At 43.3% G+C, this 24620-nt stretch overlaps 2 protein-coding genes and 1 pseudogene across 2 annotated transcripts; 1 reads left to right on the top strand and 2 right to left on the bottom strand.

Moving 5' to 3' along the window:
* Nucleotides 1-1540: 1540 nt before the first annotated feature.
* On the bottom strand, nucleotides 1541-1950 carry LOC141958278 (late histone H2A.1-like; annotated as a pseudogene).
* A 3693-nt stretch (nucleotides 1951-5643) lies between these two features.
* LOC141958289 (histone H2A-like) lies at nucleotides 5644-6045 on the bottom strand. Its single transcript, XM_074901134.1, has one exon. It carries the CDS (start codon nucleotides 6043-6045, stop codon nucleotides 5644-5646), a length of 402 nt encoding a protein of 133 aa, XP_074757235.1.
* Nucleotides 6046-11796: 5751 nt separating this feature from the next.
* Nucleotides 11797-18828, top strand: PDCL3 (phosducin like 3). The gene is made up of 6 exons (XM_074908810.1): nucleotides 11797-11926; nucleotides 13384-13513; nucleotides 14197-14287; nucleotides 14947-15090; nucleotides 15935-16143; nucleotides 18411-18828. The coding sequence occupies exons 1-6, from the start codon at nucleotides 11921-11923 to the stop codon at nucleotides 18551-18553; spliced, it is 723 nt and encodes a 240-aa protein (XP_074764911.1). The 5' UTR covers nucleotides 11797-11920; the 3' UTR covers nucleotides 18554-18828.
* The last annotated feature ends 5792 nt before the right edge of the window (nucleotides 18829-24620 follow it).

The following is a 24620-nucleotide window of genomic DNA, read 5'->3' on the forward strand; positions in this document are numbered from 1 at the left end:
TATCCACACTACAAACTACTACTCTCCAATGCTCATTGCAGACAGTTATAGAGGTACTGACCCGATACCAACAGACTCTCTTCCCTTTGTCTTCTCATAGACTAGCCTCTAGTAGGTGTTTTCAGCTTACACACATGCTAGAGGTTTCACATACAGAAAGTCCTCTGGCTACACTCCCACAATAACTCATTCCTGGCTTCTTGCCCTTCATTTAAATTACCTAGCCTGCCTATACAAAAAGAGAGGAGCTCTCTGCAGCCCGTTCTTCAAAAGGTCTCAATTCTCACAAGACCAGAAAACCGGGGAGATATCTGAGTTACACTACAGAAAGCAGCAGCATAATCCAGATTATTATAGGTCAGATATGGGAAACAGAGTCCCAAAACTTTGCACTAGTAGTGTCAGTCTTGAGCTAGTTTTCTAAATAGCTTTTTTACCTGGGATGAATACATCTGAAGCTGGTGGACACTAGAGCATTTCTGTTGTTGTGAATAGAAACATTCAAACACCTAATAATGCAAAAACCTAGTAAAGAGTTAAGGCTCTTATATTTGAGTGGCATCCTGCTGGCAAAGCTGTTAAACAAAATCTTCTGCAGGACAGCAAACAAATTAATACTAGTGTGTGTCCAGCATAACATTGAAATCCAGAGTGCAAATCTAATAGTGCTTAGGTAGTCTTTCAAGCTGCACAGGTGTAAGATAAGAGTTTTGGGAGGTCCTGGAAAAGGCCACTTCCTGGATTGTCCTTTAACTCACAGGTTTCCTTGATCTGGATCCTGATGGAACAAGCCTCAAAGCAGCTAAGGAGATTCTCAGTACCGGAGAGGTAGAAATTAAATTTGGATTCATTCTTAAGGGTTTCTAGATGATCTTTAAGGCTCAAGAACTGACAAGGTTTATATACTGATTGTAGAAGGCTCCTTGGATTGCACTCCAAGGCAGAAACTCAGAGGACTAATCCAACACCATCTTTGAACCAATGTGTGTGCAATGATACTCTGAAGTTACAGCACAGCCCCGCTTTCATAATACAAATGTTAGACAAGATAACTCATCAGCTTTACGATCATTATAAAGCATTCCAGTTTAAGTTTCTCAGGTGTGTCTACTCACACTTAATAGTTAACTGTGCTCATGAGATCTGAAGCAGACCTCTATCCATACTGAATAAGGAGATTCCAGCCACTCACGGAGACACAAACTTTAAAGACCATAAAGCAGGTTTCCTTCGATAACTGCACTGCCAAAGAAAATCTTCTCTTTGGTGCAACAAATATTTTCTAGAAGGGAATGATGTGGACACAAGTCCTCTGCACACTAATTTATTCATAGAAGTAGCCTGTTGACTTTTTTTTTTTTTTTGAAGGACGTAGCTAGGGAAATCTAACTAGCAACCCTGTCTTTAGCAGCTTTTTAGACATGCACACAGGTAGACATACACATGAATTTAGGCCAGATACACCAACCAGCATGAAAAAATCTGAGCTGTGGAAAAAGCCTGTGTTACCACCACCACCAGATCAGGACCCTGATGGCAGCTAGAACTCCTGTGACTGGACATATTCGTTTGGCAATTTAAGCAAGACAGTCTTCTTAGGAAGAAGTTTGGGAAGAACATTAGGCAACACCCCTCCTTGAGCAATGGTCACAGAGGAGAAGAGCTTGTTCAGCTCCTCATCATTTCTCACAGCCAGCTGGATGTGCCTGGGCAGGATCCTGGCTTTCTTGTTTTCCCCTGCAGCACTCCCTGCCAGTTCCAGGACCTCTGCAGTCAGGTACTCCAGCACTGCAGCCAGGAAGATGGCAGTGCCAGGCCCAATCCTGGAAGCATAGTTCCCTTTTTTAAGGAGCCTGTGGACACGACCTGGAACTGCAGACCAGCCCTGGCTGATATGGTTTTTTCTGACACAAGGAGGAGCTCTGTGGTTTTCTTTCCATGTCCAGACATTCTAACATCAGCCTAGCATAAAGAGACAAAAATTAATAAACCAACACAGACAGACATAGAAACTGAGCACTTAAGTCCTTTCTTCCTCCCCATTTCATTGCCTTTCTAATTCCCTTACAAGTCAGTTTTCCCCTCTCAGAAAGTTTGCTAGTTGTTCATACTTTTGTCTGAAGGAGCAGATGGGTCACACTGCTGCTCAGAGAAAGTCTGACAAGTTTTCAGCCAAGAGGCATCTACAAGCTCAGTCAGAGCCATCTGCTAGACTTCCAAAACTTTTCAAGAGAGAAAGGTAGAACTTAGGAGCAAGGTCTTCTGACCAGGTATCAAAGGAGGACTGTTGTCAAAGAGAAAGGTTAAGTAACCTAGGCTTCAAGATACTTACAAGCATTCAGAAACCCTGCAGGGAAGCTTCATTGAACTTACCCCTGGTAAGAGCCTAGGCAGTTCCTGCAATAATAGCCTTGTGAGACCCAGAGCTAGTAATTCATAGCTTTGTCTGAAGTAAAAACAACAGAAAAGAACATCTACTGGAAACTATTTCAAATGCATTTTTTGTCCTAGAGGTGAGGGGAACATGTTGCTGCAAGATAACAGGCCACAATCAGGAACAAGACTTATGGGAAGAAAATAAGCTTTATTTTACATCAGACAGTAAAATTGCTCTGCTCAGCACACTGTGCAACAGGCTACTACAAATGCACAAGTACCATCTTCTGGTATGGTGTTGCATCGATTCTAACAAGCCTCATTGCTTATTCCTGACATGAAGTCTCTGGTACTGAATAGTACCAATTACTCTTCAATACATAACACAAAGCAACTGGGAAACAAACACAGGAAGATTCTGTTCTTGTATACAGAATTATTCTTAAGTTTTAATCATGTTTTCAAGTAATGAGAAGCTCTACCCAGGTTTAGGGATGAACTAAATCAAATATTAAGTTGAAGCACTTAAAAATACAATAAAAATTTCTATTGAGAGATTTTTATACACCTTAGAAAAATGTTTTAAAAAATTATCTATACAATTAAATAAATTTGAAAAATTTAAAGGCCCCTTAAACAGCCTTATACCAAACACAGAACTTACAAAAACTTTTTTTTTTACATACAAAAACTCAGGAGTTTTTCTACCACAGAAAAAGCATACTATCATTTCTTAACAATAAACTCTCATGTGAAAAGGCTATTAATACCACTACCCAAACCACAATTTATGGCAAGAGCTGCCCCCTTTTAAATGCTACAGCAGTAGCCATGTCATTACCAGCTCTTACACTGTTTAATTCCACCTGGGTGAGCAATAATTCAGCCACTCAAAAAACAATCAAGGTCCCAACACAAGAGCAACTCAGTATAGTCCCTAAGAGCATGAAAATTTGTCACTACTCTTTGTAAAGTTGCTTAGCACCTTGTTAGCTGATCTCCTCTGGAAACAAGCCTAGTATTTACTGCCTCAGAGAACTGCAGTATCTCTGATTGGTAGTTCATTTATCACAGCTGGAAGGGGGCAGACCTCACCTTGCTGCAGTCATCAAGAATTAAACCCAGCAACCTTTACCACTGTTCTTTGTGCTATTAGCAGTGACCAAGCTGCAGAGCCTAGGAAAGCTCAGGACCTTTGACATAGGGTTGTCTCTCTTCTAGGATGTGACTCCATCTGTCACACAGTCCAATTTTTTTCAAAGCCACACACAGCAGTGTTGCAGGGCATCTCCTTTCTAGGGTCAAGGGTGGTGACAGCTGAAGGATTGTTTTCTTCAATACATGAGTGCTGGGAAGTTGAGCCCTGGCCCAACAGAAACTTTTGCTGAGCAGCTGAGTTAGGAGACATCTACTCTCTGTTACTGTGAAGCCAGAGGGGTGGTTTTTCAGATCACTATGCTATCTGGTTAATTTACAAGCATGTTGAACTATTGGCTAGAAGAAAGCAAACAGTATTGTTCGTGATCAAAGAAATGCTTTAAAAATTAACTTTGAATTGGACCAGTACTTCACCACAAACTCTATCTTTGGGTGTAAGTAGAGGTAGGGCCACACAGCTCACTCAGTATCTTTTATCATACAGAAAATGGCAGCTGGATACATTTCCAGGAGCTACTTGAGCACAGGCCATGCCTTGCAGGGTCTGTTTGGTGTGGTGCAGAGCAGGTTCATGGGAGTAGCTTGTATCCAGGAGCAGCACAATGACTGAGACACAGTTCTGCAGATTAGTAAAGGGTGCTGTAAATGCCATGCTTAGAACTGCACAAAATTTGTACCTTGGTTGAGTCTTCTATCATTACTACACACCTTTAGATTTTTGCTTGGTCCAAAGAAATAATCATTCTCAAGTTTGCTTTCCTTTGCCATGGTCAAATGAAGGAAATAATTTGAGTTTCATGTGTACTTCCATTAAAACTGCCTTCTTGTTTTTTCCATTTACAAGTGCAAACACTCAGCATGACTAATTACATACAGCATATATTTACTATATGCACAAAGCTTAAGATCTCCTCTCAGACATTTTTACTTATTGCTACAGCATCCTCCACTTTTTCTCACTTCACTGAGTTAACTGCAGGCCAGCCGAGATCTCACTAGATTGCTCTTGAAAATCAGGCAACGTACAACAACTGTTCCAGTGAAATCACAATGTCCGTTCAGTCAAGTATCCTCTTTTCCCATTTCTGTGCAAGAACAGCTTGGAATGAGTCATTAACACAATTGCACACAGCTCTGACGTCTGTCAGCATCACAAAAACCTGTCCAGTAGGCTCTGGCACTCTTGTGCCTTGAGGGGGCAAAGGAGCTAGGTCAAACTCAACAGGACAAGCAGATCTTTTTCAAATAAGTTCATGCTCCTGCTACAGTTTAGGAAGCTGGTCCTAACAAGCTCTTCTCTGTGTGAAATGCTATGAAATCTGTGAGATACTGCCTAAAGGGCAGACTGATCCTAATGCAGCTGCAGTAGATACCTGGTTTCCAGTTCAACAGCAAGATTCAGCCCCTGCTATGAACAGAGAAACCCCAGCACTTTTCTGGGGGAAGACTTTCAGTGGTTTGGTCAGTAAAGGCCTGGGGGCTTGTTTGGATATGGACACTTCTGTTTTTCTGCACCAATAGAAACAAAACAGTCACCTCTACCAACAGCAAAAATACTGTGCCAGGTTTTAAGTAAACTACCTATGCTTGTTATGAAAAGATGAAGGAGATAGAACAGTCTAAAGATAGGTAGTTGTTCACTAACAGCTTTACAAGCAATAATAACCCTGTGCTTTAAAAGTCTTAACTGCAACAGCAGAGTTAACCTCTGAGGCACTGAACTAATTGCGCTATGGATCGGTGATGGAGGAAAAATTCATATGAACATGAACGGCAGTATGTATCTTGGCTCCTTTACCAGCTCCACAACAGTTGTCTGCAACATGTTTTCAAAAGTAAAAATGTATTTGACTTTTAAAAAGTTATTTGGGTGGTATGCTAGACTTTTTTTGACATTTTCTGTGTTCCCCCATCCCTGGAACAGGAGCTGAGAAAAAGAAGAGTGTTGCATTCTAGAAACTTTATTACAAAGTTTAAAAGTAGATTAAAATTAGCAGGAAAAATAGTTGACAAAGAAGCAAACACATACAAGTTAGTGCTACCGAGTCCCATCATCCATAAGTGCACGCACCAGACCAGGAAAAGCAAGTTTCACTGGCTACCACCTTGTTACTGAGAAGGAGCAGAATTTATGACAGTTTTCTTGGGAATGAGCTGGGAAAGGATATTTGGTATAACCCCTCCTTGAGCAATGGTCACAGAGGAGAAGAGTTTGTTCAGCTCCTCATCATTTCTCACAGCCAGCTGGATGTGCCTGGGCAGGATCCTGGCTTTCTTGTTTTCCTGTGCAGCATTCCCCGCCAGCTCCAGGACCTCTGCAGTCAGGTACTCCAGCACCGCAGCCAGGAAGATGGCAGCGCCAGGGCCAATCCTGGAAGCATAGTTCCCTCTTCTAAGGAGCCTGTGGACACGACCCACAGGGAACTGCAGACCAGCCCTGGCTGATTTGGTTTTCTTCACTGCAGCTTCAGTTTTGTCAGCCACTGCGTGTTTCTTTCCACGTCCAGACATGCTGATGGGTGAGGAGACATGAAGAGTTGGAGATCTTCAAATTATCCACGCTCTTGGGATACAGCTAACTGATAGCAAGAGAAGACAACAGTAAGGTGAGTTACACTTTCTGCTCTTCCACATCAATGAGAAAGCTTGTTCTTTTCTTAAGGAAAGAGAAAGCCACACACCACAGTTCCTTAATAACAGAGCTAAGATTTTAACTATTACTACCCTTTTACAGCCTATCTTTTAGGAGAGAGGCCTTGTTGTAAAAGCAGAGTGGTCTGACAGCCTGTCAAGAAAGTCTTACTGAAGTAGATATGAAGAGGTCAGAGGAAAAGAGGTTTTCCTCTGCTACTTGGAATGTATTTAGTATTGAGGTACAATGGTTCTTCTTCAGTAAGACTTTCTTAAACACCATAACTGTTACCTCAAAGCTAACTTGAGACCAAGCCTGCCTCTTCTTCCAAGAGGAATCTATATTCTAATTTCTTCCATTATCAAGTTAGACCTTTCTTCCATTTTAATTCTAAAAACTGAAAAATTCCTGCAGCCCACAGCAGCTTATACCCAAAATACTCCAAGAGGTTTTCATACAGAGTTCTAAACTGATTCCCAGAGGGATATTCTCTGGCTGCTATAAGAGTACTGGAGATGTTCTACACCAGGAAAAGGAGGAATTGACTCGGACAGCAAAACGCAGACTGAAGAACAGAAATTACTGTCTATTTACTCAAGATGAACGAAAATCAGTCCTGTTAGAGTATTCTTGCAATTGAAGTGGCAAAAATACCATTTAAATAACATTTCTAATCTATGAGTAAATAGGGCAGTTAGCTTCCAGCACAGATGTTTGCAACATACAAGAATATCCATCACTAGATTAACATATGGGGGTTTTGCATATTTTTATAGAGATTTAAATATTTCAGAAAAATCAGAATAAAATTTGGGACAGAGGAACAAAAAAATCCCAGCCCATAATAAAATCCAAGCATACCATAACCATAACTCTCTATCTCCATTATCAGACAATAATTTTCACGTCCTGATTACTGACATTACAGACATGCTGTGCTACAAATGCAGCTAATTTACAAAATAACACAAAGTCCACGATAACCCCAAACCTTTAACTACACATTAGCATTTTAAAAAAAAAAATCCCATTACCTTCAAAAATGTTTATTTTTGTCTCATCTTTGCTACAGGCTACACTCAAAGGCAAACAAGCCACACAACATCCTGGAGCAGAAACTTTTTATTTGCAAATTTTTCTCCTCATCAGTGGGTCACCTGGACACTTAATGACTCATTCTTACATGTGGCTCATCTTTCTTCTAATCCCTGATTTGAGGGGAAAGGAATAAATATGTTACAGCTGCCCAGAAGCAGATTCTCTAGGGAGGGGAGAGAGAAGCTAGGCTGTCTCCAAGGTCTGACCCACTGCTGTATTTTAGTCTCACTGTGATACTGCCGGTTCTCATCCACTCTGGCTGGCATATTTCTGTCCATACACCACTTACAAAAATAGTCTTTTCTTTCCTGTCAAAACTTGATTAAAAAAGTACTAGGGGGAAGGTGCTCTATAAATAAAATATATTTTTAATTGTGTGTGAGGGGAGAAACTGTGTATTGCTTTATGAGTGTTCTCAGCAGAGAGAGTTATGCTTCATTCACATCCTGTCTGAGTCCCACCAAGTAATGTGATTGGGGCTGTTCCTAAGATTTGGGCTTCTGCCTCTTCTTCTGGTAACTCTCTGCCCCAGATGGGGCTCAAGGTTTACTGTGGCGACAGAGAGGTTCTAGTGCCAAGGGACCTGGGCTAGTTCACTTGCACAAAAATCTTACCTAATTCAAATTAATATTTTTGAGCACCTTTTAAAAAATTAGTCCACACTCTCTGCTCATGCTCTTTCTGTGTTTGTTTTCTGGTGTTCAAAATAGGTTCCAACCAGCAACATAGAAGAGCCATAGGTGTGAATGGTATTTCAGCCACAGAAGATGACTATTAAACAAGCAGGTCCTCAACCCAAGCTCCGACAAAACATTTGTACAGCAAAACTGGCACCGACAGCTAAGCCTTTGGCTCTGCATGCTGGCTACTTATGGTGGGTCAGAGCCAAAAGACTTTGGAGAGCCTGTGGTGTGGTATAGTATACTTCACATTTGCTAGTAGCCATGGTTAATAATTGTGCTAGTAGCTACAGTTACCACACATATGGGGACAATTATGAGATTTTGAAGCTTGGTCGAGTGAGACTTTGAAGTGTGGTCAAGATGACCTTACCTAGCGATAAGAAATTCATAAAAGATAGATTTTGATTTCTAAGCCCTAGAAAATAAGTAGAACACACAGAACCATAAAGAGAGCTTCTGGGATTGTGTTGAGGATGAGTTATTTGACAATCCGACAAAGTGACTATTCGAATAATTAACTTGGTGATGAAACTAATTTCTGAGTGTCCTGAAAATGAACTACCTTCATTATAATACTAAAAAACACACCCACAGGTCAAAAAGATCCCCTGCCCATGTTATGACCCTTTCCCTGAGCATGCCTAGTAGTGGGATCATTATGTAAGCCATATTATAATTGTATGTTAATCACTAACCAATCAGTATCTAATAGGAATGTTCAGAAAAGTACGAACCTCTGATTTTTGTGTATAAAAGAAGCATGAAAACTGATGTTGGTGTGCTTGATTTGTGGAAAAGTCCACTGACCACCCAAGCCTAAATAAATACAGTATCTCTCCTGAGTGTGTTAAGATTGGTTTATTGTATGCTGGGCACAAATCCAGTGTTCGGATAACACCTGCAAAAGACTTCAAAACTGTGGTCTCAAAAAACTTTAGCTCACATGCTGCCCTGATGGAAGGCTCCATAACCTTTTATTTTCTGATTTAAAGTTCTTGCGTCATCTGTATTTGTGGCTCCATCTATCACTCAGCCATCCATATTTCCGATAAGGATGAGCATTTAGTCCAAGCTAGGTTGGGCTCACTCTTCCTCCACCTCAGGGCCCTGAGGGACATGTACCGGGCACCCTCCACATGTCCAAATATTCACCATAAGGACTGATGTCCTCTCAAAGAGCAGCTATCCATTTCTTTTTAACTCAGAGGCAGAAAAGCTGGCTGTGCCTTCCCTTCAGTAAACCAGACTTAGCACAGAGTAAATGCCCCAGCACGCTTCAGGATACATGGGTGTTAATGGGATGTCCGTGATGTTATAACAAGGCTTATGAATTTCCATTTCAGGCCCTTGGTGGAGCAGAGAACAGTTGTTTCTCCACATGCCTGGAACAAACACACTCTTAACGCCTGCTGGCAGGTGGCGTGGGGGTGCTTTTCTGGGCACTTAGGGCTGGGGTCTCCCTTTCTGTGTGAGTATGCTGACCACCAGTCTAGAACATAAAAGGAGGGGGAAGTGGGAACAAGCCTTCTCCTCTGCTGTGTCTTTGAGAAGAAAGTGCAAGATCTGGTCAATTCTTTGAAAGGGCAGAGCTGCCCATTTTTAGGGAATGGGGTTTTGATCCCAGATAGAGTGGGGTCACCACACTCAGCCACTCCTCAGTGTTTGCTGAGTGATGCTTCAGTACAGACTAAAAAATAAAGGTAACTACTGAGACACAAATTTCTTGTAATGGTAATTGGCTATGACCCAATCCTAACCATACTTGAAGTACTGACAGTTAGATCTGGTAAGAATAGATAATATAGGTTTGATTGGGTTTTTTTACTTTATAACAGAACATGGGAAAAAAAAAGTGAGAAGTGAGTGGAGAAATAAAGCAGGATATGAAATGCAAAGGGATAAAACAAGGCTCAGTGAAGTGGAAAGAGAAAAGTTACAGAGAAAAACTAAGGCAGAGGAGAGCCCAGAAATCCACCAACAGTATTTGAATGCTCCTAGGTGTTGAAGAATGGCTTGCAGAACAAGGCCATGGGTCTGTGCAGGAGCTGATTACAGCCATCTGAGGTAAATAAAGGAAAAAACCCAGGGTACAGTTATGCTAACAAGGAAGAAGATTCAGGGCACAGTTATGCTAACAAAGGGAGAAACTGAGGTACGGAGCGGCCTTTATTATAATAGTAAACAACCTTTGGGAAAAAAACAAGCCAGAAGAAGGAGGATGTTGTGACATACCTGAAATGCTACAAGGGGTTGGGATATTATAATGTGACCTTTTAGATGTATCCAATAGATTTGTGAGTAGTATGCATGATTATAGTAGAGTGCTTATATAAGGTGTGATTTCTTGCAATAAAGTTGAAGCTTGCTCTATCATTCACATTGAATCGACTGCTTGCTTCCTCCGTCCACTGCACCTAGGGAAGTGTTCCCTATGGCTGACAATTTATTTGGGGTGTTTCTATGACGGTGCCCAGCTTGGTTTATGTGTTCAGGTTTACAGTAGCTCCAGGATGCTGATTGGGGAGTGTGAGGAGCTGAGTCCATGCCCAGCTCAGCACGCTGCCTGGTTGGGATCCCATATCTTATGCCCATGCTGCTTCCCCTGTGTGCCCTACAGAGCCACACCATCCAACAAGGACAAGCCACCTGGGGCTGGACAGGAGGAGAGGGGCTCATAGCTCTGCTGACACACTGCAAGGGTGCGGTGAACTCATTTTAGCAGGGTTGACTCACAGAAAATGTGCTTCTCTTCCTGCCTGATTGCTTCACCAGTGAGAAAGGAGTGCTGGAAGGTGCTAGGAAGTAGTTCACTGCTTCTTTTTAACTTCTGAAATAAGAGTTTCAGAATATGTCACCTATTTCTCAATCTCATACCAAATTCTTTGTTTTGCTCTCCACTGCATAACTCTTTTCCAGGGTGTGTTTAGCAGGTTACTTTTAGAGGGCTGTGATTTTGCATCCTTTGCTCTGCTGCTGAAACAATGATGAAAGGGGCAAGGCAAGAGCAGAGCTGCACAGCCAGCCTGGCTGAGCTCCGATGGTGAGGGTATAGCGTGGGAATGAGGAAAGGTTTCTTACAAGGCTGTGCCAACCTGGAAGCCAGACAGAAATTCCTCTGTCCTCCTTACATCCTGCATCGTTTCTGAGCTGACGCTGGTTTGAGGGGTATGAGCGGAGGGCAAGCCATCCCTCCAGAAGAACGGTACTTGTGTTAAAGCGCTGCTGAGATGGGCTTTGGGCAGGGGCACAGCTCCCACACAGCCCCGCCGGGGCCGTGCAGCCTCATGATTTACATGACCGAGCTTTGTACGAAACCCCTCCAGAAGCACTCGAGGGGTGGCACGCAGGGACGGCTGCTTGCAGGCCTGGGGACCAGCGGGTGCCCCCACCAGGGCCGCTGGAGCTGCCCGTCAACCCCGGGCTGCTCCATGAGGCACCCTCCGCCGCCTTCCACCTGCGGAATAAAGACGAGGAGCAGCGAGGGCCCTTGCCGGGACAGGTGGGACAGGCGGGGAAAAAGTTTCTAAATCCCGCTGCCCTTCCCGGTGTGCACGCCGGGGCTCCCCGCCCGGGAGATGACGCGGGATCCCCGTTAGGAGCTGGGGTCGGACCTTTTAAAATCCGGCGCTGTGGCGGCTATGGGAAATGCTGACGGCAAGGGTACAGGAGAGGGCAAAACCCCACAGCCAGAGCGGAAACTCGCGAACTCTTCCAGCCGGCGCGGCCCGGCCCCGCTGCTGTCAGGGACTCGCGGCTCGGCGGGGCTCGCCGGCGCCCGCCGCTGCAGCCCCACAGACTCAGGCCGCGCCGCCGGCACCGGCCTTATTAGGCGGCACGGGAAGAGGCAGCGGAGCTGCGCCCGCCCCGCCGGCGAGCGCCGCCTCCTCCGGCCGCGCCGCGCACGCCGGGACCGGCCCTGCCCAGCTCAACCCCGTACCGCCGCCCGGGCCCCGGCCCCGTCCCCGGCGGCAGGATGCAGGTGAGCAGCCGGGGGGCCCCGCGTACCGGGCCGATGTGCGGCCGGTGCCGCGGGAGCGGAGGGGGAGCCCGCCCGGACGAAGAGCAGGGGCTGGGCCCCGCGCCTGGTCACAACCGCCGGGGCGGCCTCGGGCCCCGCCGGCAGCCGTGGGCCGCCCTCAGCGGCCGAGCGCCCCGGGGGCAGTCCCCGGCCTCACCCCCTTTCTGGGGATGGAGGTGCTTGTCGTGTGGCGGTCCTGTTATGAAGCCCCATGGCATGCGTTTGCGGCGGTTTGTTGGGTTTTTTGTTGGGTGGTTTGTTGGTTGTTTTTTTTTTTCAAGTACGATATTTATTTCGGTACTGTAGTAAGCAGATGGGTGGGTGGGTGTTTCGGGCACTTCATCAGTGTGTTGATAAACGACAGTAGATGCTGTGAAGAGCTGTGTCGAGGGAAAAATGACCACAGTCAGAGACAAAAAAAAAGTAATACGGCATGCCACTTGCCGAGCTACTTCGTTTTCTTTTTTTGTTGGGTTTTTTTTGTTTGTTTTTTTTTTTTTTCCTGATAGTCTAGAAGTACTGTGCTGTGGTCTAGAGAAGAGATATGGTCTCTAACAGACCTAGTGTAAGGTCTGTTGATACAAGTAAAGCAGTAGGTGCTGTATTCAGTTTTCAAAGTGAGCTCAGGTCAAGACAATAAGGCATCAAAATCAGCCTGTGAATGCTTATCACTGAATTTTCATGCATTTAAAAAAATAAAATTGTTACCTAACTTGGAAGAACTTCTACTAAGCTTCTCACCAATACAAATGGGTGCCTCAACAAAACAAAATGGGTGCCTGTTGGTCTTGTTTTGCCGTATTATTGTGACTATTTCACAGTAAAGTCTCTTTTTTTCAGGCACAGCCTAGGCATAAGTTTTGATCAGATTCCTTAGCCATGGGCTTGTCTGGCAGAAACTGTGCTCGCTTTTCTCTAAGCACTTGTGTAGTCACACTGACTTGAAACTGCTAAGGAGACTTCCCATATATCCAGAGTTAGGTCTGCAAGGCTGGTGCCTGCGTGTCTTCTCACCAGTGCTTCCCAATGCAATGGCCGCTGATGTGGTGACCTGTTGTTCTTCTGAGGCTCTGTACATGAGCACTGTGGCCAGTGTGCTTCCCCATCACCCAGCTGATTTCCTCCCCTTTTACCTTGTGAGAGCTGCAGTGGTGGTTACAATGCTTCAAACTCTACAAGACCTCCTGTGTGTGCTGTGAGTGGGATGGAATAAAGTGAAGTCAGTCTTCAGGGTATTGGTGTGGGGCTGCAAAAAAGCCTCAGCTTCAGGAGGATGTGCACTTCAACTTTCTGGCGCCATCCAGATAGTTAACCAGTTTAGCCGTGTGCTGTGTCTCTGGGAAAACCTTGCTGTGTTGAGTTCAGGAAGTGGTAAAGTTCACCTTGAATGCACATTAACTTTCCTTGTTCTGTTCTAGGACCCAAATAAAGACACAGAGTGGAATGACATCCTGCGCAAGAAAGGTATCCTTCCTCCAAAGGAAAACCTGGAGGAACAGGAACGTGCAAAGGAGGAGGAGCAGCTTGCCATCCTTCAGAAGTCTCTTGGTGAGTGACCAGCCAACTTGGGCGGCAGCAGCAGCAGGACAAGTCTTGGAATGGCTCATGGGGAAGCTTGTACAAAGAAATGGCGAACAGCAATGTTTATACACCTGTAAAGCAACATGCCCTTCTCCAAGTCTGTAAGGGGTACCAATGCTTCTGACATAGGGTGATCATCTGTTAACAGTATCAAATGAGCACATTCTTGAACACATGGATTCTTCCAGCACAGGAAAGCTTTCTCGATGTGAACTCCATATTCTTACAGAAGTAAATGTTTGAAAACTGAAATAAGAACAGTGCAAAGGGAGTCTACCATGTGAATGTGCAAGTAAAAGTATCTCATGACATTACCTGTTGTATGCTTCCTTCTTCCTCAGTTGTTCAGGCATCCCTGCTGATTTGTGTGTGTATTAAGTATGTTTTTGCTGCAGCCACCAAACTTGAAAGCTAGTGCAGATACTCATGTGCTAGTCTAGACACCCTTCAGCTCAGAGTACTTTACATGATCTTTCCATCTATAGGTCTAAGGTACATAATACTTTCTAAAAATCTAGTAATAATAATACTTAAGCCGTATTTACCATAATTAATCTGACTTTAAATAAATTATGTTGGACTGATAAAAGCTGATGTTTTAATCTTGGAATGATTTTTTTTTTTTTTTTCTGATATGATGTTTCTTCTAGTGAAAACTTATGAGGACATGACTCTGGAAGAGCTAGAAGAGAATGAAGATGAATTTAATGAGGAAGATGAGAAAGCTATTGAAATGTACAGGTTAGAGCAGCATGCAGAATTTAATTTTAATGAAAATTTGAGGTTTTATTTTCTTTTTTATGCTGTTAGATATTGTTGAAGAGAGGAATGATTTTGTTAGGCCTTATGATAGAAAAAGTGGGTTGTGCTTTTGGTCTCTTGTAGAGCTTCTAAGTGTCTTTAATAAGATAACTGGGTTTAAATTCAGTGTCTTTTTATCTACAACCTAGTTTTGCAGAGATAATATGCACCTGCTGAGTGCATGGCTGGGAATTCTGTAAGCTTTGAAATTCACCTTCAAGATTTCTCAAGTTTTTGCATGAAAGAGATTAACGTATTGCAAATTTACAAAATTGTGGTGATGGTTTTCCATTATCTCTCTATTTCTACCATCTATCATGGTTTTTGCTACTTAGTTTGGTAGTGTAGTATCTGCGGAAGAAATATCTGCTGAGGTCAGAAATGAGGAAAAATGCATGAAAGATAGTTGTATTTGCATGTTGGCATCTGATGCAAATATAAAAGCATCTACTGGCTATGTCAGCTGGCTTTTGCTGCTCTGGGGTTTACGAAGTTTGTAATGTGCCTCTGAAATTTAGGTTTCAACCAGCTTCTTTAAGTGTTGTTCTGTTAAAAATGCATCTATTCTCATGATCTCTTTCCCATTCTTTGCTGTTCAGGCAGCAAAGGTTAGCAGAAATGAAAGCAGCTCAAATGAAGAATAAATTTGGAGAAGTTTTGGAGATTTCAGGGAAAGATTACATTCAAGAGGTAACGAAAGCTGGAAAAGGAATATGGGTAGTTCTGCACCTCTACAGACAAGGGTAAGAATTTGTTCTTAACCTTTAAACCTTTGCTGTCTATACCTGAAAATACTCTAGACAAATGTGTAGTTATTGTGGAAATTAAGGAACTGATTCTGGAGTTCTAAGAAAGAAAAAATTGAATTAGTAATTTCACTACTGTTGACTCAAGACTGCTGAATTTAGCTCTAAAAGGATGTTACCTGAAGTGGCTTTTTTATACATCTGTACAGCACAGCGTGACTAGTACTATACAGCTACCACAGAGGTAGCTGCTGCACTGAAATATCCAAGCTTTGGTAATTATTCTGGCTAAAGTGCAAGGGGCTGTGCATTTGAAGGATCACTGTGTGATCCTTGTTTTTAGAGGCAAAAATGGAGCGAACAGGATTTTCAGTCCTGTCAACATGATGGAAAAACTTGTTGAAAAGATCTAAGTTGATAGAATTTTCTGGAAAGGGTTAGAAATACTTGATTCTGTTCATTGTCTCTAATTGCCGTACAGGTGTTTTCATTGTCATTTGCATAATTTTTTTCCAGGAACTGCTTTTCTCTTTACTTTGTCCTTGCTCATGTGTTTCCTAAATATCATATTTTCATAAACCCATTTCTCTGTATGATAGACGGGAAGACTCTTAATATCTTAAAACAAAAAACCCATCCACCAAAACCTCCACTGATGCTGTTTTCCTTTGAATGTTGGAATACTGGACAAAAAAAGTATTCAGGAGTTGCTTCTGGTACACTGGTCTTTCCATAAATGCTACTCATCAAGCTGATATTTCTGGCCTTTCTTCTGGAGCAGATTACTGTCTAATTTGTCTTCTGTTTTCTCCTTATGTGTGCCTGTTGGTGTACTTCACAGAATTCCACTCTGTGCCTTAATAAATCAACATATGAGCGGGCTTGCAAAAAAGTTCAGAGATGTGAAATTCATCAAAGCCATCTCTACGACCTGCATTCCCAACTACCCTGATAAGAACCTGCCTACAATATTTGTTTACCTGGAGGGAGACATCAAAGCTCAGTTCATTGGGCCTTTGGTGTTCGGTGGCATGAACCTGACAAGGGATGGTGAGTGTCTTCATTTTCAGTCTTCCAAAGGAAAAACAAAACTGCTTTACTGGGAATGAGAGAAGTGAGGATTAGGAAGAGAAGGGAGGTACTAAAAATCATATTAGATTGATGGTGGGATTTTTTTGGGGTTTTGGTTTGGTTTTTTTGCACCCTTATGGCTCAACAATATGTGATTAAGGCTATCTTGTAAAAGCCACGAGTGACTGACTAGGCCAACATATAGATGTTTATCTTATGTGTGTGCAAATATTCACACCCTCTGTTGGGTGAAACAAATTTTCCTGAATATGTTAAAGGGTAAATAGTACCCATGCACATTCTTTGGGGCTTTTGTACCTGAGCAACTGACCTTGCCCCCAGTTACTTGGTAATCTGTGCAGTTGATAACTGGTGCTTGCCTTGCATTGTAGGGCTTGTTTCATTTTCAGGCTGATGGCACATATTTGTCTGTTGTACCTTCCTGACATCCAGACTCTGCTCCTTATGAACCTTTAAAGGCAGTCTATCCACGTGGGACTGCTAGCCTGAAATTGGGCTGCTTTCTTTTCCTCTTGCCATCTCCTGGAGATGGCAGCATGTTAAGCTCCTGCCTCAGTGGTTCAGGGGGCACAGGGCTCCACGGGGAGAGGCTGTTACCTTTCCTGAAGGTCGTGGTTTTCCCTAGACCTGTTTCTCCTTGCCCATTGCAGCAGCCTGGAGGCAGGCTGGGTGGTGCAGCCTAGTCGACATGATGTGATTCAGGAAGTTTGAGGGTGGTGATGCAGGTCTCATGGAGCACTGTGGCTCTTCAGTAAAAGCTGCAGTTTGGAGGTGTTTGGTTGGGGATGGTATTCTACAGCAGTGCTTGAAGACAGAAGTCAGTGAAAATGGCTCTTCTTGGAAAGCAAATGCAACTCAGATGTAACCTAGTGGATTTTACTTCAGTTAAAAGGATACTTACCAGCTTTCTGAGTAGGCATATTGGTCCAGATGCCTTCAAACTTTTTTAAGGTCAGGCTTTAAGGGCATCTTTATCTGAAGTGAACCACCGTTAAGCAGCATTTCAGGGTCCCTGCTGAATGATATCACTGCCTGTGCTGCGACAGAATGCAAAGGGTATTTTTAATAAAACCGTGAAGTTTACGGGATACCTTGAGCATATGCTGTAGAAAAGGCTTCCCTGCTTTGAACTCTCAGAAGGGGAAAGGCTCACCAATGAGATGGCCGATTTGAGAACAGCTAACTAACTACAGATGTTGCCTAATTCTACAGCTAGCTTTCTCCCATTTTTAGTATAAATAAATAATTGACTTTGTGAGGGTCCAAAAGTGACGGAGCCAGCTTAATTCAGTCATCGCAGAAACCTGGGCTCTGAAATTCTGCACTTTTATTTCTTCTTTCCTTCTGCTGTAAGCCCAGATGACTTCCACTAGAGATTAAAGAAAGTATGAGGTTGTATTCATTACTCTAATGTCTGAAGAAAATTAGATTTAATGTTAGGGTTGCCAGCAGAACTAAGGGGAAGGTTTCAACTGAGTGTGTTGTACTGACTTTCTACCACTTCTGGAAAGCAATCCAGTTTGGCCCTATATAGTAATAGGCCTTCTACTGATGATGCAGTCTTCTTACTGTCTTGCTAAGGAACTAATAATCAGTGCAGGGCATAGTGGGAAAGGGTGAATTGCGTTTACAGAGTACATCCCTGAAAAATACCTATAATTCATATGTGTAAATGGAATTGCTACAGTTTTTTGGCTCCTCAGCAAATATATTCCCTGCCTCTTCTGATTGTGATGAACTCAGTGTATATGATGGAAACAGCTGTAATATAAGAGCAGTATTCCTTCACTGGCAACAGATGTGAAAGCCTGTCTTCTGCCCTTACGTGGTTAGAAGGAGGTGGAATTCACTTTCACTGGGAGAGTTACCTCTAAAATGCTGCTCTGTATTAATCATCTCTCTTGCACTCCTGGTTGTAAAGGGAGCAGGGAGGCACTGGGGATGCCCACTGGTGGGCTGCAGAGCAGTACCCTGAGCTCTGCTTCCTGGGCTAAAACCTGTGTCAGCACTAGCAACTGTGAAGGGAGGGCTCTGCTGGAGAGGGTGCAGGAGACAGGGCAGGGGCTGGGACCTAGGGGTGTAAGAGGAGAGGGAGGAATAGAGCAGGGCCCTGGTTTTGGTGGTGGTGTTGCAGGGTGGTAAGAGCAGTCAGCTGGGGAAGCAGGGGTGGTCTTTTTCCAGTTTGCTCCTCTGCATTCATGGCTCTTTTGTTTTGCTCTGCACAGAACTGGAGTGGAAGATTTCAGAGTCTGGTGCCATCAAGACAGACCTTGAGGAGAACCCCAGGAAGCAGATCCAGGACCAGCTCATGTCCTCAGTCAGGGCATGTGTCTCAGCCAGGGGGGAGAGTGACTCAGAGGATGACTAACTCCTGTGACTGCATCAAGATTGATATAGTACACTTGCAGCCAGTGTTCCCATCTAGAGCACGGAAGATGCTCATCAAGATCTTGCTGAGCCACAGAAGTGTAGTATTTCAAGACATCCATTTATCTAGAAACTAAAAAAGTTTCTTTTAAAAAAAACTTATTGCAGCTTCACTTAAGATCCTGAAAGACATTTTATATTATGAAGCCTGAGTAAATATTACTCAAAGTTTTAAAATATAGACATCAGTAGAAACAGAGGTCTCTTGTTATTATTTTCTTAGTAAATTGCTGACTTCTTTAAAAAAATCTAAAATATGAAGTGGCCTTAAGTGCACTCTCTTTGACAAGCCTAACACGTAAATCAAATCTAAATAGCTGGTCTTAAACAGTTGGTTGTAGCATTGGGCCTTTTCTTAGCCCATAGTGCATAGACATCTGTCAGTCTGGACTGTGTGGAAAGACCCATGATGTGGGTGGCGTGTGGTCCTTTGTAGAGGCATGCTAGTGTGGGGAGCCAGCATGAGGCTGTGAACAGGGATTCCGGACATCTTGAGAGAGGCCTTGGTCACAGCCAGCATCTCCTGGGATCTGCTGAGTCTGGAACTCCCTTTCATTTAGCAACAGTATTTTGTCTTTCACAGGGGCTGAGCTTCCTGCACCATCTTTTCTGCTAATTGGGAAAGAAAATTCAAGATGGTGGTGCTCGACTGTGAAACTGCTGATTTCTTCCACAAAATCACAAGTCTGATGTGGAAGGGAAAATAATGTCTAAAGATCTGTTGTCTTTGTATATTAAAGCCTTCTATCTTCTAGGTGCAGTAATAATAATTGAGGCCTTAAGAGAGGATGAATGAAAATACCACCATAATTATAGATCTGCTGACACTTGGAGCTGCTTGCTTATTTTGGGTTGAATTTAATGTCCACCTACACTTGCAATTTGTCTACACTTGGGCTAACAAGCTCCAAGAGCTTTTGCTAACAAGGCTGCCCCAAGGACATTTTGTTATATTGTTGATGGGTTCTGTGGGTGGATGGTGCAGAATGCAACACTCAATAAGCAGCACTTTTTTTTTTTTAGTTTTGTGTTAGTTCATAGCAACTTTTAAGTCTGTTTCCTGCACTCTGTCTCCTCAGTCAAATCAGTGTGTAGTTCAAACAAGTAACTGTCCCTTAAACTTAGGGTGAAGTTACAAGATCGTGATGGAGACCTTCCTCTTTGAGATCTGAATGGTGATTTTAGTGTCACTTAAGTCTCCTTTTCTTTTGTGTTATTTTGCAAAATAGCTAAAGCACTACCATTGTGCAAGTGAGCCAAATGCAGCAGAATACAAGCTGATAAATCCTGAATATTATTATTGGACATAGCACCACACCTCTCGACACTGGGTTATTCAAAATGCTATCATCCCTGATGCATTTCTGTACGTGCCTACAACTTACAATCTAGGAAGGGGACAACTTTTTCTTCCCACAGAAGCCTGCACTGCATATTTTGCTCATCTCTTGCTTGTCCTCATTTAACTGTGCTTTGGAGTGACCCTGAGCACATGGACTGGGTTCCTTTTGGAGGAAACTAGAGGAGCAGTCCCCAAAGGGAAAGTCAGTCTAAAGAGCTAGGCTAAAGCTAACCTGAAATAAGGCCCTCTGAAATGTGTGTAGAGTGGATGTCGCATCTTCAGCCTCTCCCTCCCAGATCTGCTGTGGCTAACCTGTCTTGACTGCTGATGCAGACACAGCTGCCATACTCTTCTCAACTTGTTTATCATTTAAAGTTTATGAAAATTCTAGGAAGGGAAGGTGGAACCTGCAATCCATCTTGTATCATTGCTGTGACAACTTCAATTTGAAATCTAATTTAAAAAGTAGGTAATGTTTTGGATACTTTTTTATTATTCCCTCTTTTATTGTCTCCCACTTCATTGCCTGTATGGAGGCAGAGAAACAGTAATGTTGCAGCTGCTCTTTCACTGTCTTCTAGACCATTGATGATTCATGGACCGCACCAGGAGAGAAGCTCAAAGTGGGATGACCACTGCATTTGGATGGAATTGCTGAGGGCTCTGTCCTGAAGGATCTTGAAAACATCTAGGGATGAAGACTTCTCAAATTGGAGCTTGACTAGCTCCAGGGCAGCCCTCTGTTCTTTGCATCTGGCACAGGGCAGCACAGGCAGCAAGACTTTGAGCCAGAGTAACTACAGACAGAGCTTGATCCAAAGCTTGTTGTTCAGTCGGGATAACTGGTGTCTCAAAGACAGACAGACACTCTTAAGATACTAACTGTAGATCTGCTAGAGTGAATCAACAGAGAAAGCTGAAGGACAGAGTGCATCTTTTGGCCAGGCCATACCAGGTTGCAAGGATCTTGGCTTCCAGTTTAGAGTGTGTGACTTGAACATCCCCCTTCTGGAATGAGCCCTCTACTCCAGCAACTCTACAAGTCTTCTCAAAAGCTTCCTGCTTTCTCCTATCCACACTGGCATAGTGATTCTTGTTCCCTAATCTGCAAAGTAAGCCATTTTAGATGGTGTTGCCTCACCAGAAGGGCTCATGCCTGATGAATGAGGCACTGCCTTGGTGCAGGTTTGAGCCCCACAGGCAGAAGTGAGAATTGAAATGAATTGCTTATGCTCTTGGCATGTGGTGTGATAAACCCTTGGATAAATAAAAAGGAGAGGTGGGACTTTGGGCTGTTTTCCATCACACTCTTCCAACAGGGTCTTAAAAGAAAACCACAGCTGCCCTCCCCTTTTGTATGGAGTCTGATGAGTTTTGTGGGCTCTGGGACCACCAAGAGGACTGAGCTCCCAAACAGGACTAGGGCTGTGCATGGGCAGCTGGTTGCCCCAAGCTGCTCAGCTTCGGTGAGTCAGATACCTAGTGCCTGTGAATGACACTTGCAGCACCTCCAGGCAGTAGTTATGTCTTTTCTCTACATGAAGTGAACCAGACATGCCTGGGACATTTACCCAGGAGACTAGATAGGGGAGGGTGAGGTTGCCTATTCTAGCCTGCTCCATGCTGTCAGGATTACAGCAGGGGATACCTTGCCATTTGATAGGCAGCACTGAGCAACATAAAACAACTCGGGAGAAATGGAGACAGTTTGAGTTGTACTATCTTACATACAATGTACACTTAATGTATTGACATGTTTGGGGAAGCCATTTGAGGATGCCATGCTGAACGGGGCAGATGTGAGAATAATCACACACCAGAAGAGACTGAATGTTCTGCCCAGCTGCTGAGACCCATGCGGAGCATCATTTCAGATGGTCTCTGTGCTTCTTGGTATTTGGCTAAGTGTGAAAACAACTTCTTGTAATCTTATTATCTCTCTTGCCAATCATATTGCCCTGCTCAAGGCCTTTTGTAGAAATTAGGTCTCTGCAGGAAATGGATAATGAGGTCTGTTTAACCTTTCGGCAGAGCAGAAGCTGTGGAAGCATACAGTTAAGGCGAATGAGCCTTAGCTTAAAAGGAAGCTGGCTGCAAAATAGTAAACTAAAACAGCCAATTAATACACATAGCAGAATGAGGCTGTATAATGGGAAAAAATAATTGGAGACCATGAACTCTCATTTGCCAAGATTTTGGGGCACTGCTGCTAAATGCACTGTCGGTATTTTTGCAGCCTGTCAACAGTTAGTGTCAGATCAATGATCGCTTCTCACCAGTGTGAGAACGGTCTTTCTGTCAGCTATCATGGGAGTAGTCAGAAGCAGCTATCCTGTAAACAGTGCAGGGGCTTGTATGAGTTACTGTCCTGTGTACTGCTGTGAAAGCATCCCTGACTCATGCCATGCTGCAGTGGTGCCAGCAGGTGGGGTTGCAAAAAAAAGTAGCAACTGCGCCATAGACAGGGGCAGATAATTTGCCATTAGTGGACAGTCACTCTGGGTTTTTTTTGTGTGAACCGCTACTAATAAAAAGCATTTTCTCCGTGATACAGGTCTGAAGTCTACTGCTTACCCAGGTTATGTGAGCAGCCACATGAGGTTTGTGGCAGGCTGCCCTGATCTGTAAAAGTCATCAACTGATTTTCATTTACCCAGACCTCCTTGCATTCACAATCTGCATTTACCAAACCCTGCCAAACCTGGAGGGTGATGTTTTACATCCACTTCACATGCGGAGGGAGAGCCAGGCTTTGTGCAAGCAGGGCAAGGCCATGGAGGGGCAAGTTAAGCTGCCAGTTTTCAGGTACTTAGTCTAACCATAGTCAGGGACCTGCACATAGGCAGAAGCACCTGCAGGACTGTGATTGCAGGAGGTGAAATGAAGGAGTGTCCTTCAAATACCCATGCTGAGCCATAACTGTTTTGGTCAGGTCCTCCTTTCCCAGAGCTCAGCTTAGTCTCACCTGCCTCCTCTTTGGGTCTGGCCTATGACCTCCTTTCCCAAAGACACTTAGGTGGATATTTGGTTGGTCTTACTGCCAGAAGTAGTTTAACTTAGGTGAGGTGATTCATTATGAGAAAGCTGGGTGCGTGCTTCCAGCTCTGCTGGGTCATGGTACAGAATAAACACATGATGTTAAGCCTTAAGTTAGCATGACATCTGAATGCAGGTATTTGTCTTTATAGAGTTCATGAAGAAAGTAGCTCTGATCTACAGCAATTCCCATGGAAGTAAAGGTGTACTTTTTATTCTTGTATTATAAACTCAAATTCACAATAATTTGTGATTATTCTCTGGAAATCTGGGGACGTTTCTGATTTCACAGGCTCTGTAGCAATGGGAAATGAGACTTCTAATGGAAACCTCAGTAACTTAGTTTGGACTAGCTCTTGTTTTGTGAAGGGGGTAGAATAAGCACCATTATATGAACCTTTTGCTGAATTTTTCTTGGTATTGGATCATGTCTAAAGAAACTTTGCTCTCACTGAGATCAAAGAGGAATGCTTTCCCTTCTTCACTCTTTTAAATCACTACATTGCTGAAACTAATCTATTCCCTGTCAATTGTTTGGGAGGTAGTTGAACACATTTCTCATTACAGCCCATTATAAATCACTCCTCATTTCCACCTCATTTAGCTAATTCAGCCATCAAAGGATTGCAGGGGGCATAAAGTATTTTGTTGATGCATTTAGCTCTTCACAGAATTATAAAAAGTATTGAACTTCTTAGGTCTCTCTATTTGCAGATGGCTCTTGTAATGCAGGCAAAGGCTTCATTCCCTCCTGTGGAAGGCAGAAACATTAAAAAAGAAAAACCGAGCAGCGACTCTCTCTAGGCTTGTGTGGGAGATTGATGAACGATCTGACTTGTTTTCATATAACATGTTAAAACTTTCATCTCTTGACACCATGCTGAATTTTTCAGGACTTCACCAAATTAATTTTAATTTACAGAGCTGACTGAAGGGTTTGAGTCTGATAAAAAATGGCAGGAAAAATATCAAGTAATTTTGAGGTTGTTTCTGTTTAACACTTCAAATGTTAAATAAGCAAGGAATTCTATGATCTAAGGCAGAACAGTCCATGTAGCAGATGTTAATGGACAGTTAATGAGATGAATGTAATTATGCATATTTGTGAGCCTCTGGTTCAATATATCCACTATAAGAAGTCATATTTCTCCCAGTATATTGAACAGCTTGAACTGAAATATGCTTCTTGTGGAGACAAAAGTTACAGCATTTACTAGCGAGAGCAAGTCTTGATTTCCCAGACAGCTGTTGCCTACCCCCAAAGTGACACTGACTCTTGCTACAGCATGTGTCATCCTGCTCCCACTCCCCTAAATATCCATAGGAATACTTTCATTCACAAGGAGGACAGCAGAGCCAGCTATTGAAATTTTCTTCTTGCCTGATTGCAGTTTACCCTTCTGTGAAATAGTCCAGACTGTCTGGGGGTGTTGGAAAACTTCATTAATTTTCTGCCCACATGCAGATCATTTCTGTTATGTAAAGATGAAAGTAGGGATGTCCTGGATCCTTCAAGCTGGCTATCACTTTCTGTTGTTTAGTTGTTGCTGGCCTCAAGTGATTAGAGGAAAAATTGTGAGGGCCACCTCTATGGCAGCAGTAGACTAGCAGTAGACCTTGCAAAGACTGA

The sequence above is a fragment of the Athene noctua genome, chromosome 1, assembly GCF_965140245.1.
Source record: "Athene noctua chromosome 1, bAthNoc1.hap1.1, whole genome shotgun sequence".
Classification (NCBI taxonomy): Eukaryota; Metazoa; Chordata; class Aves; order Strigiformes; family Strigidae; genus Athene; species Athene noctua.

Bases quoted from the DNA above. Each gene is read 5' to 3' on its own strand.
- LOC141958289 (XM_074901134.1), bottom strand. From the start codon at position 6,045: ATGTCTGGACGTGGAAAGAAACACGCAGTGGCTGACAAAACTGAAGCT.
- PDCL3 (XM_074908810.1), top strand. The intron at 14,288-14,946 runs GTTAGAGCAGCA...TTTGCTGTTCAG, and splicing joins AAAGCTATTGAAATGTACAG to GCAGCAAAGGTTAGCAGAAA. The intron at 15,091-15,934 runs GTAAGAATTTGT...TGTACTTCACAG, and splicing joins CTGCACCTCTACAGACAAGG to AATTCCACTCTGTGCCTTAA.